We start from the raw sequence: 20,284 nt of genomic DNA on the forward strand, positions 1-20,284 counted from the left end.
TCAGGAACCTTCGGTTAGTGTGGCAGGGCTAACACTACAACGGTACAGCACCATTGTCCCTGGATGGGAAGGTGAAGCAAAGACTGTTCCCATAGCAGTGGACCAGGAAGCAGGGAATGGGCTGGAACCAGGGGCTGACCTATGACCTTAAGAGGTTCCCCTCTAGAGACCTCCCTCCTAAAGATTCCATGCTTCTCAAAATAGCTCTGCCAGGTAGACGGAAGTGCTCAAACATGAGTCCATGGGGGAAATATCACCTTTCTTCCTACCCCACAATCCACGAATCCCTCTCCTGGCTTTTTTCACAAGCCCTGTGGGTGTTTTTCTGTGCTATTTCTCTGACTGGGGGAGGGGGGAGAGGATTTTGTTTTTGCAAATGTTTGTGCATTATTTTCTTTCCCATGAGTCTTGTCAGAGCAGAGACATCTCTCCTTGCTTGTCTTGGTCTAACATGTGCTGGCCCTCAGAGGGCCTCAGGAGATTTTTGCTGTAAGACTTGCAGCCCCTGGAGGAGGAGAGGAAAGATGAGGGAAGACAGTTGCTCTCCCAGCACCCTTTAAAATAAATCCCTGGGCTTTGGGAATTTAATTCTGTGGTAGAGAGAGAGCTTGCCTCGTAAGCGCAGTGTCCTGGTTTTGGTCCAGGGTTCTGAAAAACATAAATAAAAATGAAACAAAGCCCTGTACCATCCTTAGGAGAGCAAGATTTGCAATCTGACGGCATCACCAAGCAGCTGGGGTGCAGGGGAGGCTGCTGTCTGAAGTCCGGAAAGGGTGGGCACCCATCTTATTTGGCCAGATGTTCCTGGAAATATCTCATTATCATTTTGGGGGCTGTGGTCCTGGCTTTTAGTTGGGGATCCTCCTCTGTCTTTTGAGGGTTTCTAAAAAGCACTTTGGTTGTCTCTGTAAGTGGCTCTTGTGGACTTTGGCTCCTGCCGGTCACCATTTCAAGGGACTATCAGAATCCCCCCGAATGCCACGTTTGGTTTGCTTCCTCTACTCTGCCTTAGCCCCATGGCTCACCGGCTTCAGAGAACAGACAGACACCAAGACTGAGCAGAGCCTCTTACTCAGGGCCGCTGGCCAGGTGTCGAGTGGTCTGGGGACCAGGGTCAGTGGAGAACAGATGCTCCCTGACCCTCCTCTCTCCGGAGCCTTCTTTGGATGCTCTCAGTGTGAGGGGCCTTGCAGGAAAAGCTCGTTTGTGTGGGAATGCTGGCAAACAAGCCCACTTGGACTTTGGGCGCATGCTTGGGGACCTGGCCTCAGTTTCCTTGGGCGGTGTCTGGTAACTATTGGTTTCAAATGAGACATGGGAGTCTTAATCGCACCATGTGTGGGAAGTGCCCCATGGGGCTGTGTTTTGTAGGCAGTGAAGTTAAGGCTTGCCCAGAAAAATAACATGTTTTCCTTGCCTGGTTCTGGAGCTGTTTGCCTGGTGACTGACTGATTGGTGGTTTGGGAAGAGTGGAGACATTGGTTAACTTGGGTGTCCAGAGAATTTTTTGGTGTGTTTGTGTGAGAGCTTGTTTCTGTTTCTCTGGAAACAGTAGAGGGCAGAGCAGGAAATGTTGATGATGCTGTTGCTGCAGCTTGTGTACACGTTAGTGAACTAGAAACATCGCTTAAATGACACTGAAATACTCCAGTGCCCCGAGAGTACCAGAAGGTCTTAGCGTCTTCATTGCGAAGGTAAACAGGATGGCAGAGGGCTTTGGGAACGGTAGACAATATTCCCCTCTTAACCCCTATTGGAACCGTGTTCCTCTGCTGCATTCCTTACAGAGGTATTTAGTGGAAGAGATAAATCAAAGTGGATGCAGTCCAAGACTTTCTTTACTCTTTTATGGGAAATGCTTTCCTGAGATTAGAAATACCTGACACACAGGATGTGGTGGCACAAGAGAGATGTGTTTTCATTAAATAAAATCAGACTGAGCGTATCGCATTGGTAGGCTTTCCTTACAGGGATTGTCTGCATTAAGAGGTGACTGTCCTTACCTCTGTGATTATTCATCTTGAGCATCCCAGTACCCTGGGTTAGGATATCTCGCTGTGGTTGATCCACCGCTCTCCAGACTCTCTTAAGAGGCTGAAGTGAACAGCACCTTGGTTAAGCCATGGCTTCTGGTTTGCAGTTAACACACTCCTCAGGCATTATTAGGGACTTTTTTGTATTGCATGGGATACTTGGAGAATAAAAAGGAGAGAGGAATAAGAATAAGGAACGGTGAGAATAAGAACCAAAAATGGTCAAAGATGATGCTGTTTCCTTGAGAAAACGTGGTGATATAACAAAGCCCGGCCTTCTGCCTTGGTTGCCCAGGTGGGTAGGTGTGAGAGAAGAGGCTTGGTCTGGATTAGTCCTTTGTCTAGTGCCTGCAGGGAAGCCTGAAGCCCCTGGTGACGGAAGGAGTGTGACTCTCCGCTTACCCAGTGTTGGCAGACCCTACGGGTGTCCTTGATGACTGGGACCAGGACTGCATGGACACAGCCTGCAGGCGGAGATGAGGGTGTGGATGGGTTTGATTTCTCTCTCTCTGAGGCCGTTGTCTGGTCCAGCCTTGTTCTACACATAAACACATGGCTCCAGCCCCTCAGGCCCCTCTGGATATGCCTCAGATTCCTTAGCTTACTCAGCTAGAAAGACCCAAGTTGTATCCTTGGTTCAAGTAATTTGTTAAACCCATATGCAGGCTGGCAATCATTTCATCTTCATATCAAGAGCAAGTCTTAGAGAATGGCCATGTGCAATACACTAAAATGGGAACAAAGCAAGTATCTAGACAAGCCTAGAGCTTAGCGGTGTGTCTGTCCCAGAGTCAGCCTGTGACACAATGTGTCTGTCCCCGAGTCAGCCTGTGACACAGTGTGTCTGTCCCGGAGTCAGGCTGTGGCACACTGTGTCTGTCCCAGAGTCAGGCTGTGACACAGTGTGTCTGACCCAGAGTCAGGCTGTGACACAGTGTGTCTGTCCCAGAGTCAGCCTGTGACACAGTGTGTCTGTCCCGGAGTCAGCCTGTGACACAGGTCTAATCTTGAAGTATTCCACAGCATTATGTGTCAGTTGGAAAATTTGGCAATTAGTTTTGATTGTCAGCTTGAAGAGGTTTAGAACCAACATGGAAACATACCTTTGGGTATGTCTATAAGGATTTTTCCAGAAAGATTTAACGGAAGACGGAAGACACACACCAAGTGTGAGTTGAATCACAGCATGAGAGGCCATGAGCTGAATCCCACCCTTCATCTTTCTATGCTTCCTAACTATGGATGTAGTCCCTGGTCCTGCTGTCAGGACTTTCCTGTCAGGATGGGCTTTATCCCCTCAAACTGTGAGGGAAAACAAACTCTCCCTTCCCTGAGTTGTGTTTGTCAGGCATCCATGAGATGCGGATCTCTGTGGAAGCCATAGAAAAGTAATAACCCCGAACACTTGTGCCGACAGTGGAGTTGGTCCCTCAGTAAAGCTGACAATGTCATCCACTGGCCTTTGGAACTGGTCTATGGGAGAAATATCGTGGAGTTTGGAGCTGGAGACTAGAGAAGCGCTATGCTATAAGCCGAGCTTAACAGGCCACCCTGATGGAAATTTGGAAAAACAGACTCTCGGGAGAAATGTAGAGAGTTGGGGCCCAGATCCTGAAGTTTCAGAGGGAAACCGTTCAGTCAGGAGCTGGACCAGAGGCCGTTTGAGTTACATTCTGGCAAAGAATCTGGCTGAATTCTGCCATTGTCCTGGGAATACGAGTGAGGCAGAGTTCAAGAGTGACATGATAATTTGGTGGTGGAGGTAATTTCATGAAAGGACAGCACTGATGTGAAATCCACAGAGAGCTGTGGTGTGGTCACGGATCACTGTTCTTATCCTGGTCTCACATGAGAGGGGGTAACAAGTGTCACAGAAAAAGAGATGTGCAGAGGGGAGTGACTTCAAAGTCATGGACAAGGCGGGTGTGAAAGCAGCCGCCATAGTAACGGGGAGTGACATTCTGAACAGAAGCCTAGTAAATTAGAAGTATGAAAGTTGTCTTTGCATTGGATAGGGGCTCACAGTTTAGAGCGTGTCTTGAATCTCAGAAGAGACTTTGGATTTCTGAATGGCGTTAGGATTGTTAAAACTGTGGGGAATTTCAAAGTTGAAATGAATACACTTTTGCATTAGGAGATAGCCATGTCCTTCTGGGAGCCGGGGCAGAAGGTGGTATAAATATGAAATGCTATGCACAGGCTGATGCATTTGTAACACTTAGTCCTGAGCCTGGGGTGGGCCTTGAGATGGGGCCTGGTTGGAGGAAATGGGTCACTGTGGGAGACCTTGGTATGTCTTAGCCCTGCTCTGTTTCCTGCAAGTGGATGAATCTGGCTAACTGTGCCATGCTCCTGCTGCCATGACATCACCACCACAATTGACTGCATCACCTTGAACCATAAACCAAAAATAAACCTTTTCTTCCTGAGCTGCTTCCTCTCAGGCGTTTGGTCATAGCAACAAGAACAGTCATTGATGGAAAAGGAAAAGGAACTAAGACTGGTGAGCTTCAAGTAAACATCTCATTGATAAGGATTTTCCTGAGAACTGCTGAGTTATCAGAAGAATTGTAGCACATCAGGACCTTTCTGAGGGTCACCCTACGTCCTTTCAGATGTCAGTCTTGCACACATGCTGTCCAGTGTAGACATAGCTCTTCATGTCATCCCCCACCATGACAACTCCACATGCACACATACACTGTGTAAGAGTAATCAACATGATAGATAGCACTGTGTAGTTCATGAAGAGCTTTCCTGTCGCCGCTCTCCAGTGTCCCAACACCCCATCAGATAATGCGAACGTTGTCTATAAACTCTCCCTCTTTGTAAATATTTATTTTTACCTTACGTTTTGTTTTGTTTGCATATTTGTGTGTGCATTGTGTGCATGGAGAGCCCTTAGAAGCCGGAAGAGAGCATTGGAACTTTAGTTAGGGAGGGATACGAGCCACCTTTGTGGGCGCTGGGAACCCTACCTGGGTTCTCTTTTTATTTTTGATTACCAATTTTGTGGATTTTAGTTGTTGTTTCTTGTTTTTGTTGTTGCTGTTTTTTTTTTTTTTTTTTAATAAGAGAGAGGGAGAACATAAAGTCGGGTGGGTAGGGAGGTTGGAAAGATCTTTTAGAAGTTGAAGGACATGATCAAAATATATCATGTATTTTTTTTTTCAATTAAACAACAGACAAGGGAGTAGACAGTGCTCTTAATTGCTGAGCCATCATTCTAACCCCTAGAATCTCTTTTTATAGTGAGGAATTATAATGTTCAGATAAGTTAAGCAATTTGTGCAAGATCACACAGCTATCAGATGAGGGAGCTGGTATTTAATTGTTGATTTTCTAATAAAAAAAAAATTGACCCCCTCTCCCTGGCCACAACATTAAACTACCCACAAATAATGCAGTCTTATTTTATTGCTACTAAAATAAAAATCAAGGCTTAGTTTTGAAACAAAACTAAGAAATACGCAAACCCTTACTTCTAAAATAATGAAAAGAGCTCACATGTGTGTGCTAGTGTGGGGGTGAGAATGTGTGGGTGCATGAGTGTGTGGGTGCATGAGTGTGTGGGAGTATATGTGTGACTGTGTGTGTCTGTGGGGTGTTGACATCTTATTAGAAGTGTTTGCTATACAAGGAGACTGTACGGCATTTGATGTAGTTAGTGAAGTAGTCTTGTTTTCTCATAACCTGTGAACTCACACAGTTTTGCAAAATCTACATACAGCCTTTAGTAGTCTACCTTCCATCCCAGACACTAGTCATGCCTCCCCTCTGTGCTGGACATCAAGGCTCAGACACAGAGCCCTTTTGACTGATCCTTCATGCTCCTAGCATGAGGTCTCATGCTTGGTAGGTGGCTGTGAGGAAAAAGATGAATGAGACCCATGTCCTGGGTGTCCTATTCTACCCCACGCATAGAATCACATGTGAACAAGTTCAGTGTGGCAGGTGATCAATCACTGTCCACTGGCCATTGTCCCTGAGGAAGCCTGTGAATGACGCCCAATGAATAGTCTTCCAATCCCTGCAGAGCACAGCTGAGATTTGTCCCTGGGTCTGGAGCTGGCTTTCCTCTTCTCTCCTTTCATTTAGCTATTCAGTGGAACGTCTGACTCTATCTCCGCCCCTCCTGCCGTATCCCACCCACCCCTCCAGCTACGCCCAGTCAACAGCTGCAGCATGGCCCCTGTCCTAGAAGGGTTCAGGTTCTGGGCGTTCTTGAGAGCCTGATCTTTAACCCTGAGCAAAGAGACCCCATTCATCCTTAGTGGTAGTCCCAACATTTTGGAGAACAACACGCACACACGCACACGCATGTACACACACACACACACACACACACACACACACACACACACACACTTCTTTCCTGTCACTGCTCATTAGATTGTGGTCTCCAAATGGGTGCTGTTGTTTCTCTGTACTCTAGGTCCTGAAGGATACAGTTCCTGTTCACGGTCTAGGTCTTTGATGAATGGGGTCTGGTGCACTGTTTACCTCTAGTGGATGCAGGTTCTTAAAAAAAAAAAAAAAAAAAAAAGAGGCCCTTTCTTTCCCCATAGTTCCTTCAGGGTGTTTAGTGAGTTCCTTGGTTTTTGGGAGAAACTTTTGTTTAATTGGAAGTTGAGGAATCCATGAGCCATGGGAATGATGTAGTGATTTTTTAAAACACACCCGAGGGCCTAGGGAGATGGTTCATTCTGAAAATTAAGACCTCATTTTGGTCCCTAGAACTCATGTTTTGTTTGTTGTTTATTTGCTTGTCTTAAAAGCTGGGGATGGTGGTGCACACTTTTAGTTCCAGCACTGGGGGCATAGAGGACAGGCAGATCTCTGGGACTCACTGACCAACCAGCCCAGCCTACTTGGAGAGTTTCAGGCCAGTAAGAGACTCTCTAAAAAAAAGATGGCACATGAGTAATAACACGTGATATTGTCCTCTGGCCTCCACTTGTACGTACACAAGTGTACATGTACACATGTACTCACACAACTTGAACACACACACACACACACACACACACACGCATGCACATACACCACACACACACAGCTTATCCCTGCACTTTTAAAATGGGTGTAACCCCTTTGGGAAGTGGGCTTGAATTTCTTATTCTGTTCCTGTGACTCAATATGCCCCCCAAGTTTCCTTAGGCACTAGACTTGAGCTCTAAGTCCTGAATTAATTTATGGGGAATGAAATGATCTCTCTCGGGGTCTGGAGAGGTGTTCTGCACATCAAATATGTGTGTACTTTATATTCTGTATATAAAATTAACTTCTCAATAAAGCCAAACAGACCAAAACAGATGGGTATGAGATTGTGTGTTTTCTTTCTCTCTTTTGCTTATTAAGGCTTCTCTCTGAGAACTCAGTTTGGAAACACATTCCCTCTAGGTCTCCTCTGAGCTGAGAGCTGATGGTGCCAGCAACATACAAGAGAAATCAGAGCTTCTTGTGGTTTCTTCTAAAGTCAGAAAAGAGAGGCCGGCTATGACGCTATAGCTCAAAGACACAGCACTTTGCTTAGTATACAAGATCTAAGGCCCTGGGTTCAAGTCCCAGCACCCCAAACCCTCCACAAACAAAATCATGAGAAAGACATGCTCCATATGATAAATCATACTCTCTATCTGCCAATTAGTTGGAGTCGAATTGTCACAAACTTGAGTCACTTGGGAAAAGGGAACTTCAGCTGAGGAACTGCCTCCACTGCACTGAGCAGGTCTTAGGGGTATGTTTTTGATTCATGACTGATGTGGGAGGGCCCAGCACACGGTGGGTGGCACCACCCCTGGGCTGTTCTGGGTTGTGTGAGAAAGGAGACTGAGCAAGCCATGGGGAGCACCCGGTCAGCAGCTTTTTCCATGATTCCTGCCGCTGCTCCTGCTTCAGTTCCTGCTCTGACTTCCCTCAGTGATGTTTGTGATCGAAAAATGTAAGTCAAATAAACCCTTCCTTCCTAAGATGCTTTTGGTGAGTGTTTTAACACTGTAACAGAGAGCGTAGCAGAGCACCCAGTGACGAGCAGGGGAGGCATGTCTCCTAAGTGAAAAGGCGTAAAGCAAGCACCATGATTACACTGAGGCCAGGGGTCTGTTGTGGCCCTGCTGTGCCCACACTGCTCACAGTAGTATGTTAGCTTACCTGGACACTGGAGCTACTAGTGATAAGTTAGTTTTAAAAACCTGCTAATTTTTTATTGTTTATCCAGCCATTTTTCTCTTCTATGGGTTGGATATGGAGAGATACACAAGCCTATCTTAGCTAAAATATTGAGCCCTCTCTCACATTTGACTCTTATTTTTGACTTAGCATGACCTTGAAATGATCTACCAGTATTTCCAAGTGTTTATATGCTTGATATTTGAGACATCGTACACTGGGAATCTTAATCAAGCCTCTGAGTACGTCTTACTTGGTATTTGGCTGATAGTGGGACATGGTAGCCTCTGAACAGAACTTTAGGCTTCTTTAGAATACCTCCCAGGTATGCCTAGGTTCCTGCTGGACCCAAGGGCAAAAAGCATCCATTTGATAGGATGGACCTCATAGTAAATCATGAATAATAAGTCCATCATAAGATAAACTGCCCCTTCCTGTCCCTGCCATAAACAGAGCTGGATATAACTGCCATCCTGTTTGATTTATTCTCACATGAAATCGCTCAGGTTCAGGAGATGCTTGACTATTTTAGCCCGTTTTGCAGGAATCAAACGTACATTGTTCCTGGAGATGTAACAACTTATTTAGCAAAACTATCTAGCATTTGCATGGGTGTGCAGAAAACCAAGATTAAAATATGGTGTTTCTTCAAAATATCTTAAGAAGTTCACTTTCTTTAAAAATAGCTTTGAGGGACTGGAGAGGTGGCTGAGGGATTAAGAGCATTGGCTGCTCTTGCAGAGGACTAGGGTTCAATTTGCAGCAAGAGCATTGGCTGCTTTTGCAGAGGACCCGGGTTCAATTTGCAGCACCCACACAGCAGCTCACAACTGTCTATAACTCCAGTTCCAGGGGATCCAGCACCCTCTTCTGACCCCTGTGGGTCAGGCATGTGTGCAGACAAAACACTCATGCACAAAAAGAATTTTTTTTTTTTGAAAAAACACCTTTAAAAATCAACATATCCACAAACATGACTGTCTGGAGCTAGAGCAGTCCCATCTGAGAATGTGCTGCTCTCTATATACGGAGGAAAAGTGCACTGTAGTGCAGACCAGGAAAGGCAGGGAAAGCTGACTTCACAACAAGCCACCCTTGACACTGTGGAGAACACACCCAGCTTCACATTTCATTCCTTTGCTGATATAGTTTTTCCTTCTGAAGATTCCAAAGGGCAATTATTTTAAATGGCACTAGTGGACATACTGGGGAAGGAAAGATGCCTCCCTCAGCCCTGATTACCTCTATCCTGGCTGGTTTTCTGATTCCAAGGTAGAGTCATCTGAGAGGAGGGAACTTCAAATGAGGAAATGCCTCCTCCATATGATCGGCTGTAGGCAAGCCTATAGCTTTTCTTAAATTCATGACTGATGGTGGAGGGCCCCGCCCATTGTGGGTGGGGCCACCCCCGTGCTGGTGGTCCCGGGTGCCATAAGAAAGCAGGCTGTGTTTCCTTCGGAGGTTGTATTCAGTCCCATTAGAAACAAGCCAAGTGATTTAGTTACATTCAATACTTCCTTAAAAAACCAGAGAATCACCACCCTAGTGTTTTGTTAACCACACACATGTCAAACATAGTTTTCTGGGAGATGGGAGATGTTCTGCAAAATGCACTGTGCTGGACAGAAGGAAGAAGTGCGACAACCCAAATGGGCGCACTCAGGCCGGCACAGGCCAGGGCTTTTCTGTGTTGTGAAGCTAAGGCCTCACACTTGGGCTCAGCGAGCATGTGCTGAACTATTGAACCCATAGACAGGAAAGTTAAAAGAAAAAATTAGGGTGAACAAAACCTCCAATTAGTCCATGAATTTTAAAAAAATCCTAAAGAAACATATGGAACATTTAAAAAAGAGGGGGTGGGGACTCTAACATATGAAAAACCAATCCCACTGGAATGCTTTCCAATATATGGTTATAAACGCCACATATATAAAACCACAAGTCCCTGCAGAAGGCCGAGAGAGGCTGGGGGCCCCCAGCACTCACTCCTTCTAGGGCCTCCTTTGGGGAGTAAGATCAGGGTCAGTTTGCAGAGATGAAAGCTGTTTGGAAATCCTTCCTTCTGGGGACAGTGGGCCTTGTGGGAAGGGAACTTTTGACAGCCTCTATAATGATGGAGTATGTGACAGTCCTAGAGAGGTCTCGGGTACAGCCTGGAGCAGCCTGGGCGTTGGAGGACATGAAGGGACGGTGGCCATGTCTAAAAGTGGGGAATTTTGTTTGGTTTGAGTGCAATAGTCATTCATGTTCGGCTCTAGGCAAACGTGTACAACTCTCCACCTCTGGGAAGGAGTGCCAACTGGGAGCTGTGCAGGGCCACACCCAGTTCACACCACCTTCTGCCACAACTTGCACTGGCGAGGGACAGTCTCACTCCAGGGCCTAGCCCTTTTTCTGCTTGGAAAACTTTGCAGCACACAGGCATTTCAAGCTGGAGGGCTGAAATGTCACTTTTAAAAGCAGGGTTAAAGAGGTCGCACAGCTGCAAATAATACTAGCCCAATGAAATTCAGATTCTTACTGCAGCGCACTTCAAGAATAACAGAGGGACAGGAAACAAGCTGCCTCCCTCCTTCTACCAGCAAAGCCAAGCCGGGGGGGGGGGGGGAGAGAGAGAGAGAGAGAGAGAGAGAGAGAGAGAGAGAGAGAGAGAGAGAGAACAAAGATCCACAGAGAAGTAGACATACAGAGTCACTTTTACATAAAGAAGACATATTGCAAGATAAGGACAGAGCCACTGGGAGAGATACAAAGACCTATTCACGAAACCAGTGATTTTTTTTTTCTTGGACTGGAATTCAAGGGTACTTATTTTTTATATTTGGATTTACAATGTTCAGGTTTGAAAAATCAAGATAGATTGGAAGTCCCAAAAGTTTAGGCTCTTGGTTTTCTGTCAGTCTCTGCCAGCTCTTTCCCGACAGTTCCTCTATGAACAGTTCTGGTTTCAAACGGATTGGCTACTATTATCCCATTTTACAGATAAGGAAAAGAGATGAGTTATGGTGTCGTTCTCAAGAAAAGCCTTAGCCCCAAACTGAAAATACAATTCCTTCCAACAGCTAGCCTTGTGTGTGGGAGATCCAGTCTGCGTCTTTGCTGTGAGACAGAGCTGGGCATTTTAGAAGTAACTAAATGAGAATGTGTTTGTGGTGAGTGTGTTGGTTTCTTGTGTACGCTTTTCGTGCCTTATCTTTCTGACTAAAAGCAAATTGGCTTTGCCTGTAATAAATTTAGTTAATTGAATACTCTTTGTTCTCAGAGAAAACAGTATGGAGTTGGAGCCTCACTCAGTGAGACTTCCTCAAGAACTCACCTTTGGGAGTTTGGAGGGAGAGTCTGCTTCTCTGGATCTCATTTAAGGGTCTTGGAGGCTCAACAAGGCAGGGGTTTGTTTCGGATGAACTCTGCCAAGAAGACTCCATCTAGGCTCTTGGTAGGGCAATAGATGCTAGCCAAAGTTTCAAATTTAAGATCTATACTGCCCCCATAGCCAGGCAAATGATACCAGAGATGGAGACATGTCAGTAGATCATGTTCACTCATGTTTCAGTTTGTGTCTTAGATGTCCTTATCACTTTCGGTGCTAGGCTTTCAGATACAAATGATGCTTTTAGTGTTTTACCATTTCAAATCTCTTATTGTGTGACTCTACTGGGGCAATTCTGTGCCATTCCACTAAGATTAGAACTCAATGTTAACAAAGGATTGGCTATGCTGTCTCTGAGCTGGATGGTGAAGCATCCCCCTTGGGTTGATCATTCCAAACCAGAGGATGCCAGTTTTCCTCACTCTGATTCAGATGTCACCCTTACATTTAAAGTACATATTTAGAGTATTTTGTGTAGACTCTCTAAGTTTTTAATAGTGGAAACAGTCATTCCAAGAATATCCTTAATGGCCAGCAACACTTTTGAATAGATTGGTGGCCTCAGCCATTATGGACCAGCTTCCCATTTTAGACCAGGAATTTGTGAGGTCAAACCCTGAACAAAGAAAGAGATTCTAGCTCACTTAGCAGCCAGAGGAATGCAGTGGCAGTGAAGGGTTGGAATTGTAAATCAAGCCTGTCATCTCCTTGTCAACTGGGAAAACCTCTGCTCACTTTGTGTGCGACTAAACTGTGTTATTAGGATTTTTAATTGTTTTCCAAAAAGTTGAGGGAAATTAGACTCATGAAGCATTCATTTTAGCTGAACAGTGAGTCTGACTTTAGGAAAGCAGCAATTAATAGGGTACTATTTAAAAACTATTAAGTGATGTGAACATCTGCCCAAATGAGACTGCTTCTCACCAGTGCAACCAAAGTCAGTATTTCTCAAAGGGTGTTTTACGAGGGCCAGTCATAGCCCAGGAGCTCAGGTTTTCTTGGTTGTGATGTCTGTGATTAAATGATCAGATAGAAGCTAGCTTCCTCCCATTTTTTTTCCACCAAAAAGCAGCTTTGGCTTTTTCCCCATCAAGTCTGGGGAGATTTTTTGAAAGACTATACCTGGAGACAAGAGAAATCAGTGGTCCACACAACCTCTCACCTCTCTGAAAACTTGATACTGGGCAAAAAAGTTGCCTCCTGAGTTGAGAACAGAAGGTTGTTTGGGACAATTTATTGTGATGATTCAAGATTCATTATCCATTCCACAAATATTTATTGAACGCCTACTATGGAAGCTCTAGGCAGTGGAGCCCAGGCTGTGGTGATTGCCAAACCAAACTTGGTTTACTAAAAAAAAAAAAAAAAAAAAAAAAACCCAGCCAGTAAAAGAACTGAATGGGACGTGAGAGGCTGAAGCCTTACTTCTGAGGACCACATGTGGAACAACCGAGCTACAGCCAGTCTGAACCATTTGGCCTACTTTCTGGATGATAAAAGAACCTGTGTGGAACTTTAGTAGAGGTCTGAGAGTGTAATTATTACACTATGCACTAGAAAAGAACCATAATAATAGACCGTAAAAATCAACCATGCCTCCTGACTAATGCATCAGAGCAGATCATACCAGTTGATAAAAGTAATGAGGCCTACATGGCAGAGTGCTTCCATTTAGAAGATCTACTGCAAGCGCCTACATGGGAAGGAATTAGCAAGCGGGTGTTGTTTGCAGAGGCTGCTTGTGGGAACTGTAGACCATCACAATTAAGCAGTTGAGGTTTATACAGTACACACACACCCACTCACATTAGACCTCACTGATCCCTTAAAACCTACTTTATATTAGCAACGGCTGTGTACCTCAAGACTTTTATCCCAATGTTATGTTGCCAAACAGATTTGCTCCATACTTATTGCATACCATGTAATAAATTGCTATAGGTTCATCTGTGTCTGGAAAACAAAGTAAAATAATGACAGTAGTAACTCAGTAGCATGCACTGAGGACTACATTGTTTGAGAAGAGACTTTGTATTTCTCATACTGCGTCTCTTGAAGTATAAATTCTTTTACTGACACATGTCAGTATTTATCAAGTTATATTAATCGTGTTCCTCTAAACATGACAGCCATCACAATATAGGCTCAGTCTGTGGGACTGTGTTCTAATATGTGTCCAAATATGGGCATTGGAATTTGATCCCAAGACATTTGAAGCAGAAGACTGTAACTGATAATTAAGGAGGCCAGCGCTGATGTCAACCAGAGCAATGGAGTATTGGTGCAATGGGGCTGCGTTTATGGGGGAAACCAGCATGTTGTTGGGCCAAGGATTGGGATGGAGCAGTGATTAAAGTGGAAAGACCATTTCTCCTTAGACTTAGTCCCTGAGTTTGGCCAATTCTTTCTCACATTGGCTTGTTAAACTCTTTAGAGACTCAGCAGTAGCTCTTGCTGGGACATTCATTTAATTATCATTATTTAAACCTTCTCATGCCAGCCATAAATGTGCACGTATAGAACTCTCCCATTTGACTGTCATGTAATCTTACTTTTGATTGGAACACACTGTTCCTTCATAACATTAGGAAACAAAGTTCTCGAGTGGCCCCCAAGAAGGAGCCACACAGGCAATCAAGGGAATATACTGTAATTTGTAATTTTACACACAAGGACTGATTCATATTAGAGGGAGTTTCCAGTAACACCCACAGACTTCTCTTACCAGTACACTACTCTTCTCCGTGATTTCAAATACCTTACAAGATCCAAACCAAGGAATCAGATATAGGCATGAAGGGGCTGAAGATGAATCTTGCTACCCCTGTTGTAAAGGAGAAGATGCTGAGGCATGGAGGTCATTGCCAAGCAGACCAGACTCACAGGTGCAGAGGCATTTCCACGAAAGCACTGAAAAGTGTTTGCTGTTGGTGGTGTTAGTCTAGAAAAATATGGCAGATTTAATTAATGGATAAGCTAGTTTATTGTATTTATTAAGCTAGTATGTTCTGTTTATTCTACTTCCCCAATAAAAATTATTCCTCTTTACTTCTTGTTGCAGGAAGGAGGGATGTTCTGTGATCAGCAAAACAAAATTAAATAAATAAAAAATAGAAGTTATTTTTGTTGCTTATAACTTTCTTCAGACAGGAGCAAGCAAAAAGATTCCAAATACACTTAGGTCTTCTTTCTTCTCATAAATAAAACACAGTAAAGTGAGCGTGGTTTACAGGAACCTGTTACATACATTTAGAAGAAGTAGAGGAGAGAAGTTTAAAGGGTCCAGGCACTAAGACACTGTTTAAAGGAGTTGTGCTAGTCACTCCAATTCGAACATTAGAGGCTGCATGTGAGTTGTTTAATTTCTACCTTATAGATTAAAAAATAAAAATTAAAAATTAACTCATAAGAAAAAGATAAATAAACACAGAAAAGGGACTTATATAATACTGCTTACTATAGAAAGCATTAAAATTATGTTAATCATGGTATTGTGGGGCAGCCAGGGGAAGTCCTTCTAGAGCAGTGGTTCTCAAGCTTCCTAATGCTGCGACCCTTTAATACAGTTCCTCATGCTGTGGTGACCCCCAACCATAACACTATTTTGTTACTTCTTCATAAGTGTAATTTTTCTACTATTTGAATTGCAATGTAAATATCTGATATGTGAGATATCTGATATGGGACCCCTGTGAAAGGGTCTGTTGACTCCCTACAGGGATCTCAGCGCATTGGTTGAGAATCACTGTTCCACAGGAATGAGTGGGGCATTGCTTAGTTGAAAACGCATGCCAATGGAGAATTACAGTTGGGAGAGGGTTTGCATTTTTCTCTGTTTTTAGTTTTGTGCTTTAGTATCTGATTGGCTATGCTATCTAAGGTAAACATCCTCACTTTATGCTTTGGAAAAGTGAGAGGCTGCATACATTTCCCTAAAGAACAAGGGTTTGGGGAACGAGGTGTAACATGTACAAAGTGGATGATGTGTTTGCCTCCCTCAGCACAGTGGGACTCCTCCCTGTGGGCAAGTCGCCACTGTTTCCCTTTGGAATCACCCACAGGCAGCATTTTAAAGAAACAGAATTCTTCCTGTGCTCAGGGTTAAGGCAGTAGGTTTTAAAACTCAGCAATAGACCCACGCACCATTAAAAGCACATGTAATACATATACACAAATCTAAAATTGGTTTAAAAGTATTTGGAAAATCATCTAAATAATGTAAGTGAAGTTTGCACGGTCCTTCCTGTAATTAACAAGAAACAAAACCAACAGCAGCAGGTGTGCTAATCAGAGAGTCATGTAGACCACACTTTGATTGGCACTGAGGGTCATTTGTAAAGGTGATTTTGACCATGCTTAATTTTTGCCCAGTGAACCCAGAGTTGAAGTTTTCCCTCTGGCTATCTCATGCAGCCAGTTTCAAAGTTCTCAGTAGGACTGCGGGGCGGAGGGCGTGTGACTTTGCCTTGGAATCTTGTGGGGAAGTTGGGGTCTTACCTGGCAATAGCACCCCCTAGCTAGCTTTTCATAGGCAGGTCTTAGGCTCTATAATCAATTTGACCTTTTTCTTTACTGTGTGCTAAAGAAGGAATACTAGGAACTCAAGACAGGAGAACCAATAAACTGGAAAATGGGATCCGTTTTCACTGTGCTCATGTGTAACTTGCTCATTTGGGGGAATGGTGATTGAAGGTTCCCAGTCATTGTCTTTCTCACGTATCTGAAGCAGAAGAGGGAGATATTCATGGGCTCCTGTTTTCCTTTACTCCTTCAGATTTATGAGGAGTCCAAGATGAACTTGGAGCAGGAGAGGCCGTTTGTCTGCAGTGCCCCAGGCTGCTCGCAGGTGAGTGTGTGGCTCCTCTGTGCTCTGGTTTGCAGGAAGTGCTTCTGCCTCCCCTGAGAAGTCATTTCTTCTTTGAGTTGCCATGTCCATTGGGCTGTTTTTCTTTACTAAAATACTTTTTCAAAGTATCCCTAATCATCAACATCATGATTCTCATCTTCACTACCGTTAGATCACACTTTATAGTTTGAAATACTTCCCTTTCATCCTGAAACGAAGCAGTGTTGACATCCCTATGAGTAACTTCCTCCGGAAGCAAGCCAGACGCATCCAGCCCACCATTTCCGCTGGGTGGTCATTCAGAAAGGGGAAGGTGGTGTGTACTTCACAGCAGCCAATTGCATACATACTGGGCTTTTTTTGATGAGATGCCTCAAAGTTGTGGGTTGAATTCTGGATCCTTTCTGAGGAACAGAATACCCCTATGACTGTTCTCAAACTATAGTTCTTCGGCCTAGAAGTTTTAAGAGGATTGGATATCTTGGCATGCATGATTGAATCTGAGGGTCTCTGGTAACTCCCTTCAAATGGAAAGTATGCACATTAGATGAGATATGGCTTCCAGGGTGTTTAATATAGGGCATGAACACAGTAAATGTTAACGCCCACTCTTGTTAACACTAATGCTGCTGCTGCTAAATCTGTTATACTAGACCCCATGTCTATTACGTGAAATTAGAGTTTTGTGTTTTATTTTTAAAAGTTAAGGGTGACCTTTTCTGCTCTTGACTCAAGAGTCTTTCTTTGGGTAGTGCCATGTTCCAGGGGTTTTGATATGTATAAATGGTAGTTTTCATACCAAGATCTTCCTCTTATGGGGTACAGGACATATTTCAGAATCTGAGCATAAGCATTTTGCTAATGTGGGAGATTGCACTTACTCCTTAATTTTACTGGACCATCAAGGAAACCAAGGCCCATTCCTACCAGCTCATGTGATAGGGTTGGCAGCCCTGTGTGGGGCACCGCCTAAGATCAGGTAGGAGTCAGATGAGTACCCCCCTTATTATAGTTTCCCAGAGTTCATGGAGGATTCTGGGAGAATCTAAGGAGGAGTTCTTGGAGGGACAAAGTCGCAGAAACATAAAACATTGTCACTGGCTTTATCAGCTGCTGAGCAACCAGAGTCTGGGATTTTCATCAGAGGTTTTTGTGCTAACGTTTCTTTCTAACTTGTGAACAAGAAAATGAGTAGAGAAAATATTTTGGAGAAAACTGGTTTTGAAAGTCATTCTGAAGTAGGAAATACTAGGGGAATGTGGGTAGGTTGATACGTAACTGGGAAAATCCTGGTAGACAAGGACTTTCCATGGTAAATGCAGAGTATCTCCTTACTAAGTTAAAATGGGGCTCCTAACTGAAACAAGACTCCCCCTCCGTTTCTTCTAAGGTAAGTCTCCTTGGCTAGAGGAACACAGATAATTGGAGGGCTTTGCTTGCTTGCCTGTGACAATAGACATTAAGAGTTGTTTACTACAAGCCACCTAGACACTTTCTGGGTACCTACCTGTGTGTGTCTAGGCATTCTAACTGCCCCTTGAAAACTGCATTGCTCCAAATGCATAGATCTCTACTCTCACAGACCTGGGCATCAGATCTATAATCATATGATGAAATCATCAATTAACTAGTTGACTTTAATTTTTCATGAAGAAGCAATAGACCACACTGGGGAACTGACTTTACTTGTGAGGGAGAGGTAAATGGAAGGCTTCTCTATGGAGATCCAGTAAAACAAAAGGAGTGGTCGGGCTAGGGTGGGATTTTCAGATTTCTCCCGGGTTAGAGCGCCAGTAAAGAAGAGCTTCTAGCCGTATGTGGGATTCATGTGAGTCAGACAGGAGAGAGGTATCTATGTATAAGTATTGAACTGTATGGCACACACTGTCCCAACCTTGGCATTGTTAACACCTAAGTACAAATAACTCTTTGATGTGGGCACTATCTTATATATTATAGAGTGTTTGGCAGCATCCTTGCCTCAACCCACTAGACCCCAATAGCACTCCACAACTGTGACAACCGGAAATATCTTCAGAGGTTGCCAGATGTCCTCTAGGGTCACAACCCATGCTCCTGGTTGACAATGCTGGTAGTTTCACTCGGGTTTTCATTTTGTTCTTCTGTATCCCTTCTGCTCTGGATCCCCAACTACTAACAGATACTCTCGCACTCTATTTCATGCATTGCTCTAAGCCACCTTTCCCTCACTGGAGTCAGGCAAGGTATAGCTAAGTCAATGCCATAGACACGTCATCACTGGTGTCCTGCACTGTTAGAGCTGGGGTCGTTGGAGGATGGAGCAAAGGCTGTTGGATTCGGCAGTCAGTTGCTCGAAGGAGACATGGGAGAAAGAAGCAGAAGGTGGAGGGATCAGTGAGTGAGGTGGCGTGGGGGCTGAAGTGTTGGCATAGAAGAGCATTCCAGGAGCAGGATGCAGTGCCGAAGGAGAGTGACCTAATGGCAGCCTTCGGAGGGAGGCAGCTTCATTAAAGCTAAAGGATAGTCAGGGAGTCAAGAGTGAGAAACCAGCGAGAGGGCAGGTGAGAGCAGGAGAGCTTGAAGAAGCCATGCCAAGGAGACAGAGGGTACAGAGCATCCTGTGGGGCAGTGGTCAGCCTCAGTTTATTTGAGCCAAGAAGGGACAGAGGGAGAATCTGTCAAGTCGCATGCAGAGTCTGAGGGGACTGAGTGTGGCTGACTTTGGGGTTAAGTGTTTTGTGTATGTAGCACTGGGGATTTGAACCCAGGACCTCACATATCCTAGACAAGTACTTTATCACAGATTCATACCCTGAGTTCTTGAACAGGTCCCTTTTTGAACACCCTTGAATGTTTTGTTGAAGGAGGAAGCCAAGGTGTTTCTTTAATGAGGCTAAGAAGATTGTGGGAAATGTTGGATAAATGTGAGAAATTAGGATTTATATAGTGTCTTGATTTTAAGGGGGACGATATCAAGCCTCCTCCACAGCTTTGGATGTGATGATGTATCTGTAAGTCGGTGTCACCTTTATATGGACAAACTGTTATAAAACTATGCTCATCTTTTAGCAGAATGGAAATGTAACCATCAGCGATCTGTCATCGTTGGTGGAATATTAATAACTCATAGACATATCAACTGCTGTGGTCACGACATTTGCCCTCCTGCCATCCCATAATCTGGGAACATGCAGGGAAAAGATTAGAGTGCCTGGAAGATGAGCAAACAGAAGTGTTAGTGCTTGTGTTGTCTTTGGGAAGGTAATGGAAGGGCTCCTCTGCTCCACTTTCTCTTCTTCAGGAGAAACTGCTCTGTGGGGGATGGCCTCTGATACCTGGGAGATCTTTTACAATGTGATCCGTAAACATGATCTTTGTCTCAGAAGTAACAAGGAGCATGCTCCCTATGCTCTGTCTGTCCTCTTAGAGCCCAGGGCCCCCACTCTCCTCTTATCTCTGTTGACTGTTGTTTTTAACTCTCATGTCCGTTTTATACTGCACATCTCACTTATTTACAGTTTGCTGTTACTTGTGTCATTCAGAGGGCAACTTTAGTTAATATGCAGTCTTATAGCCACCCACATACATGTAATCTTGGAATGTAGGAGGCTAAACAGGAGGATCCTGAGTTCTTGGCCAGCCTGGGCTAGTAAACTATTTCATTCTGGTTGTTGTGTGACGCTTACTTTAGTGTCTACTAGTTTACAGAGTCAAAAATGGCTTATTATCGGCTGGAGAGCTCATTCAATGGTCAAGAGCAGGTAATGATGTCACAGAGGACCCACACTTTGTTCCTAGCACCCACTTCAATTGGCACACAACCACCTGTAATTACAAGGGTATATGACGTCCTCTTCTGGCATCTGTGGACACCTGTACTCA

The 20,284-nt window shown here is 44.3% G+C and overlaps 1 protein-coding gene across 1 annotated transcript in view; it reads left to right on the forward strand.

Moving 5' to 3' along the window:
• Window positions 1-16,354: 16,354 nt before the first annotated feature.
• The window catches only part of Creb5 (cAMP responsive element binding protein 5), a 293,736-nt gene continuing 289,806 nt past the window's right edge, over window positions 16,355-20,284 (forward strand). The window contains 1 exon segment of the mRNA XM_059256673.1: window positions 16,355-16,420. Coding sequence (XP_059112656.1) covers window positions 16,367-16,420 — 54 coding nt within the window. The 5' untranslated portion in view covers window positions 16,355-16,366.

This window comes from Peromyscus eremicus, chromosome 3 (assembly GCF_949786415.1).
Source record: "Peromyscus eremicus chromosome 3, PerEre_H2_v1, whole genome shotgun sequence".
NCBI classification, from domain to species: domain Eukaryota; kingdom Metazoa; phylum Chordata; class Mammalia; order Rodentia; family Cricetidae; genus Peromyscus; species Peromyscus eremicus.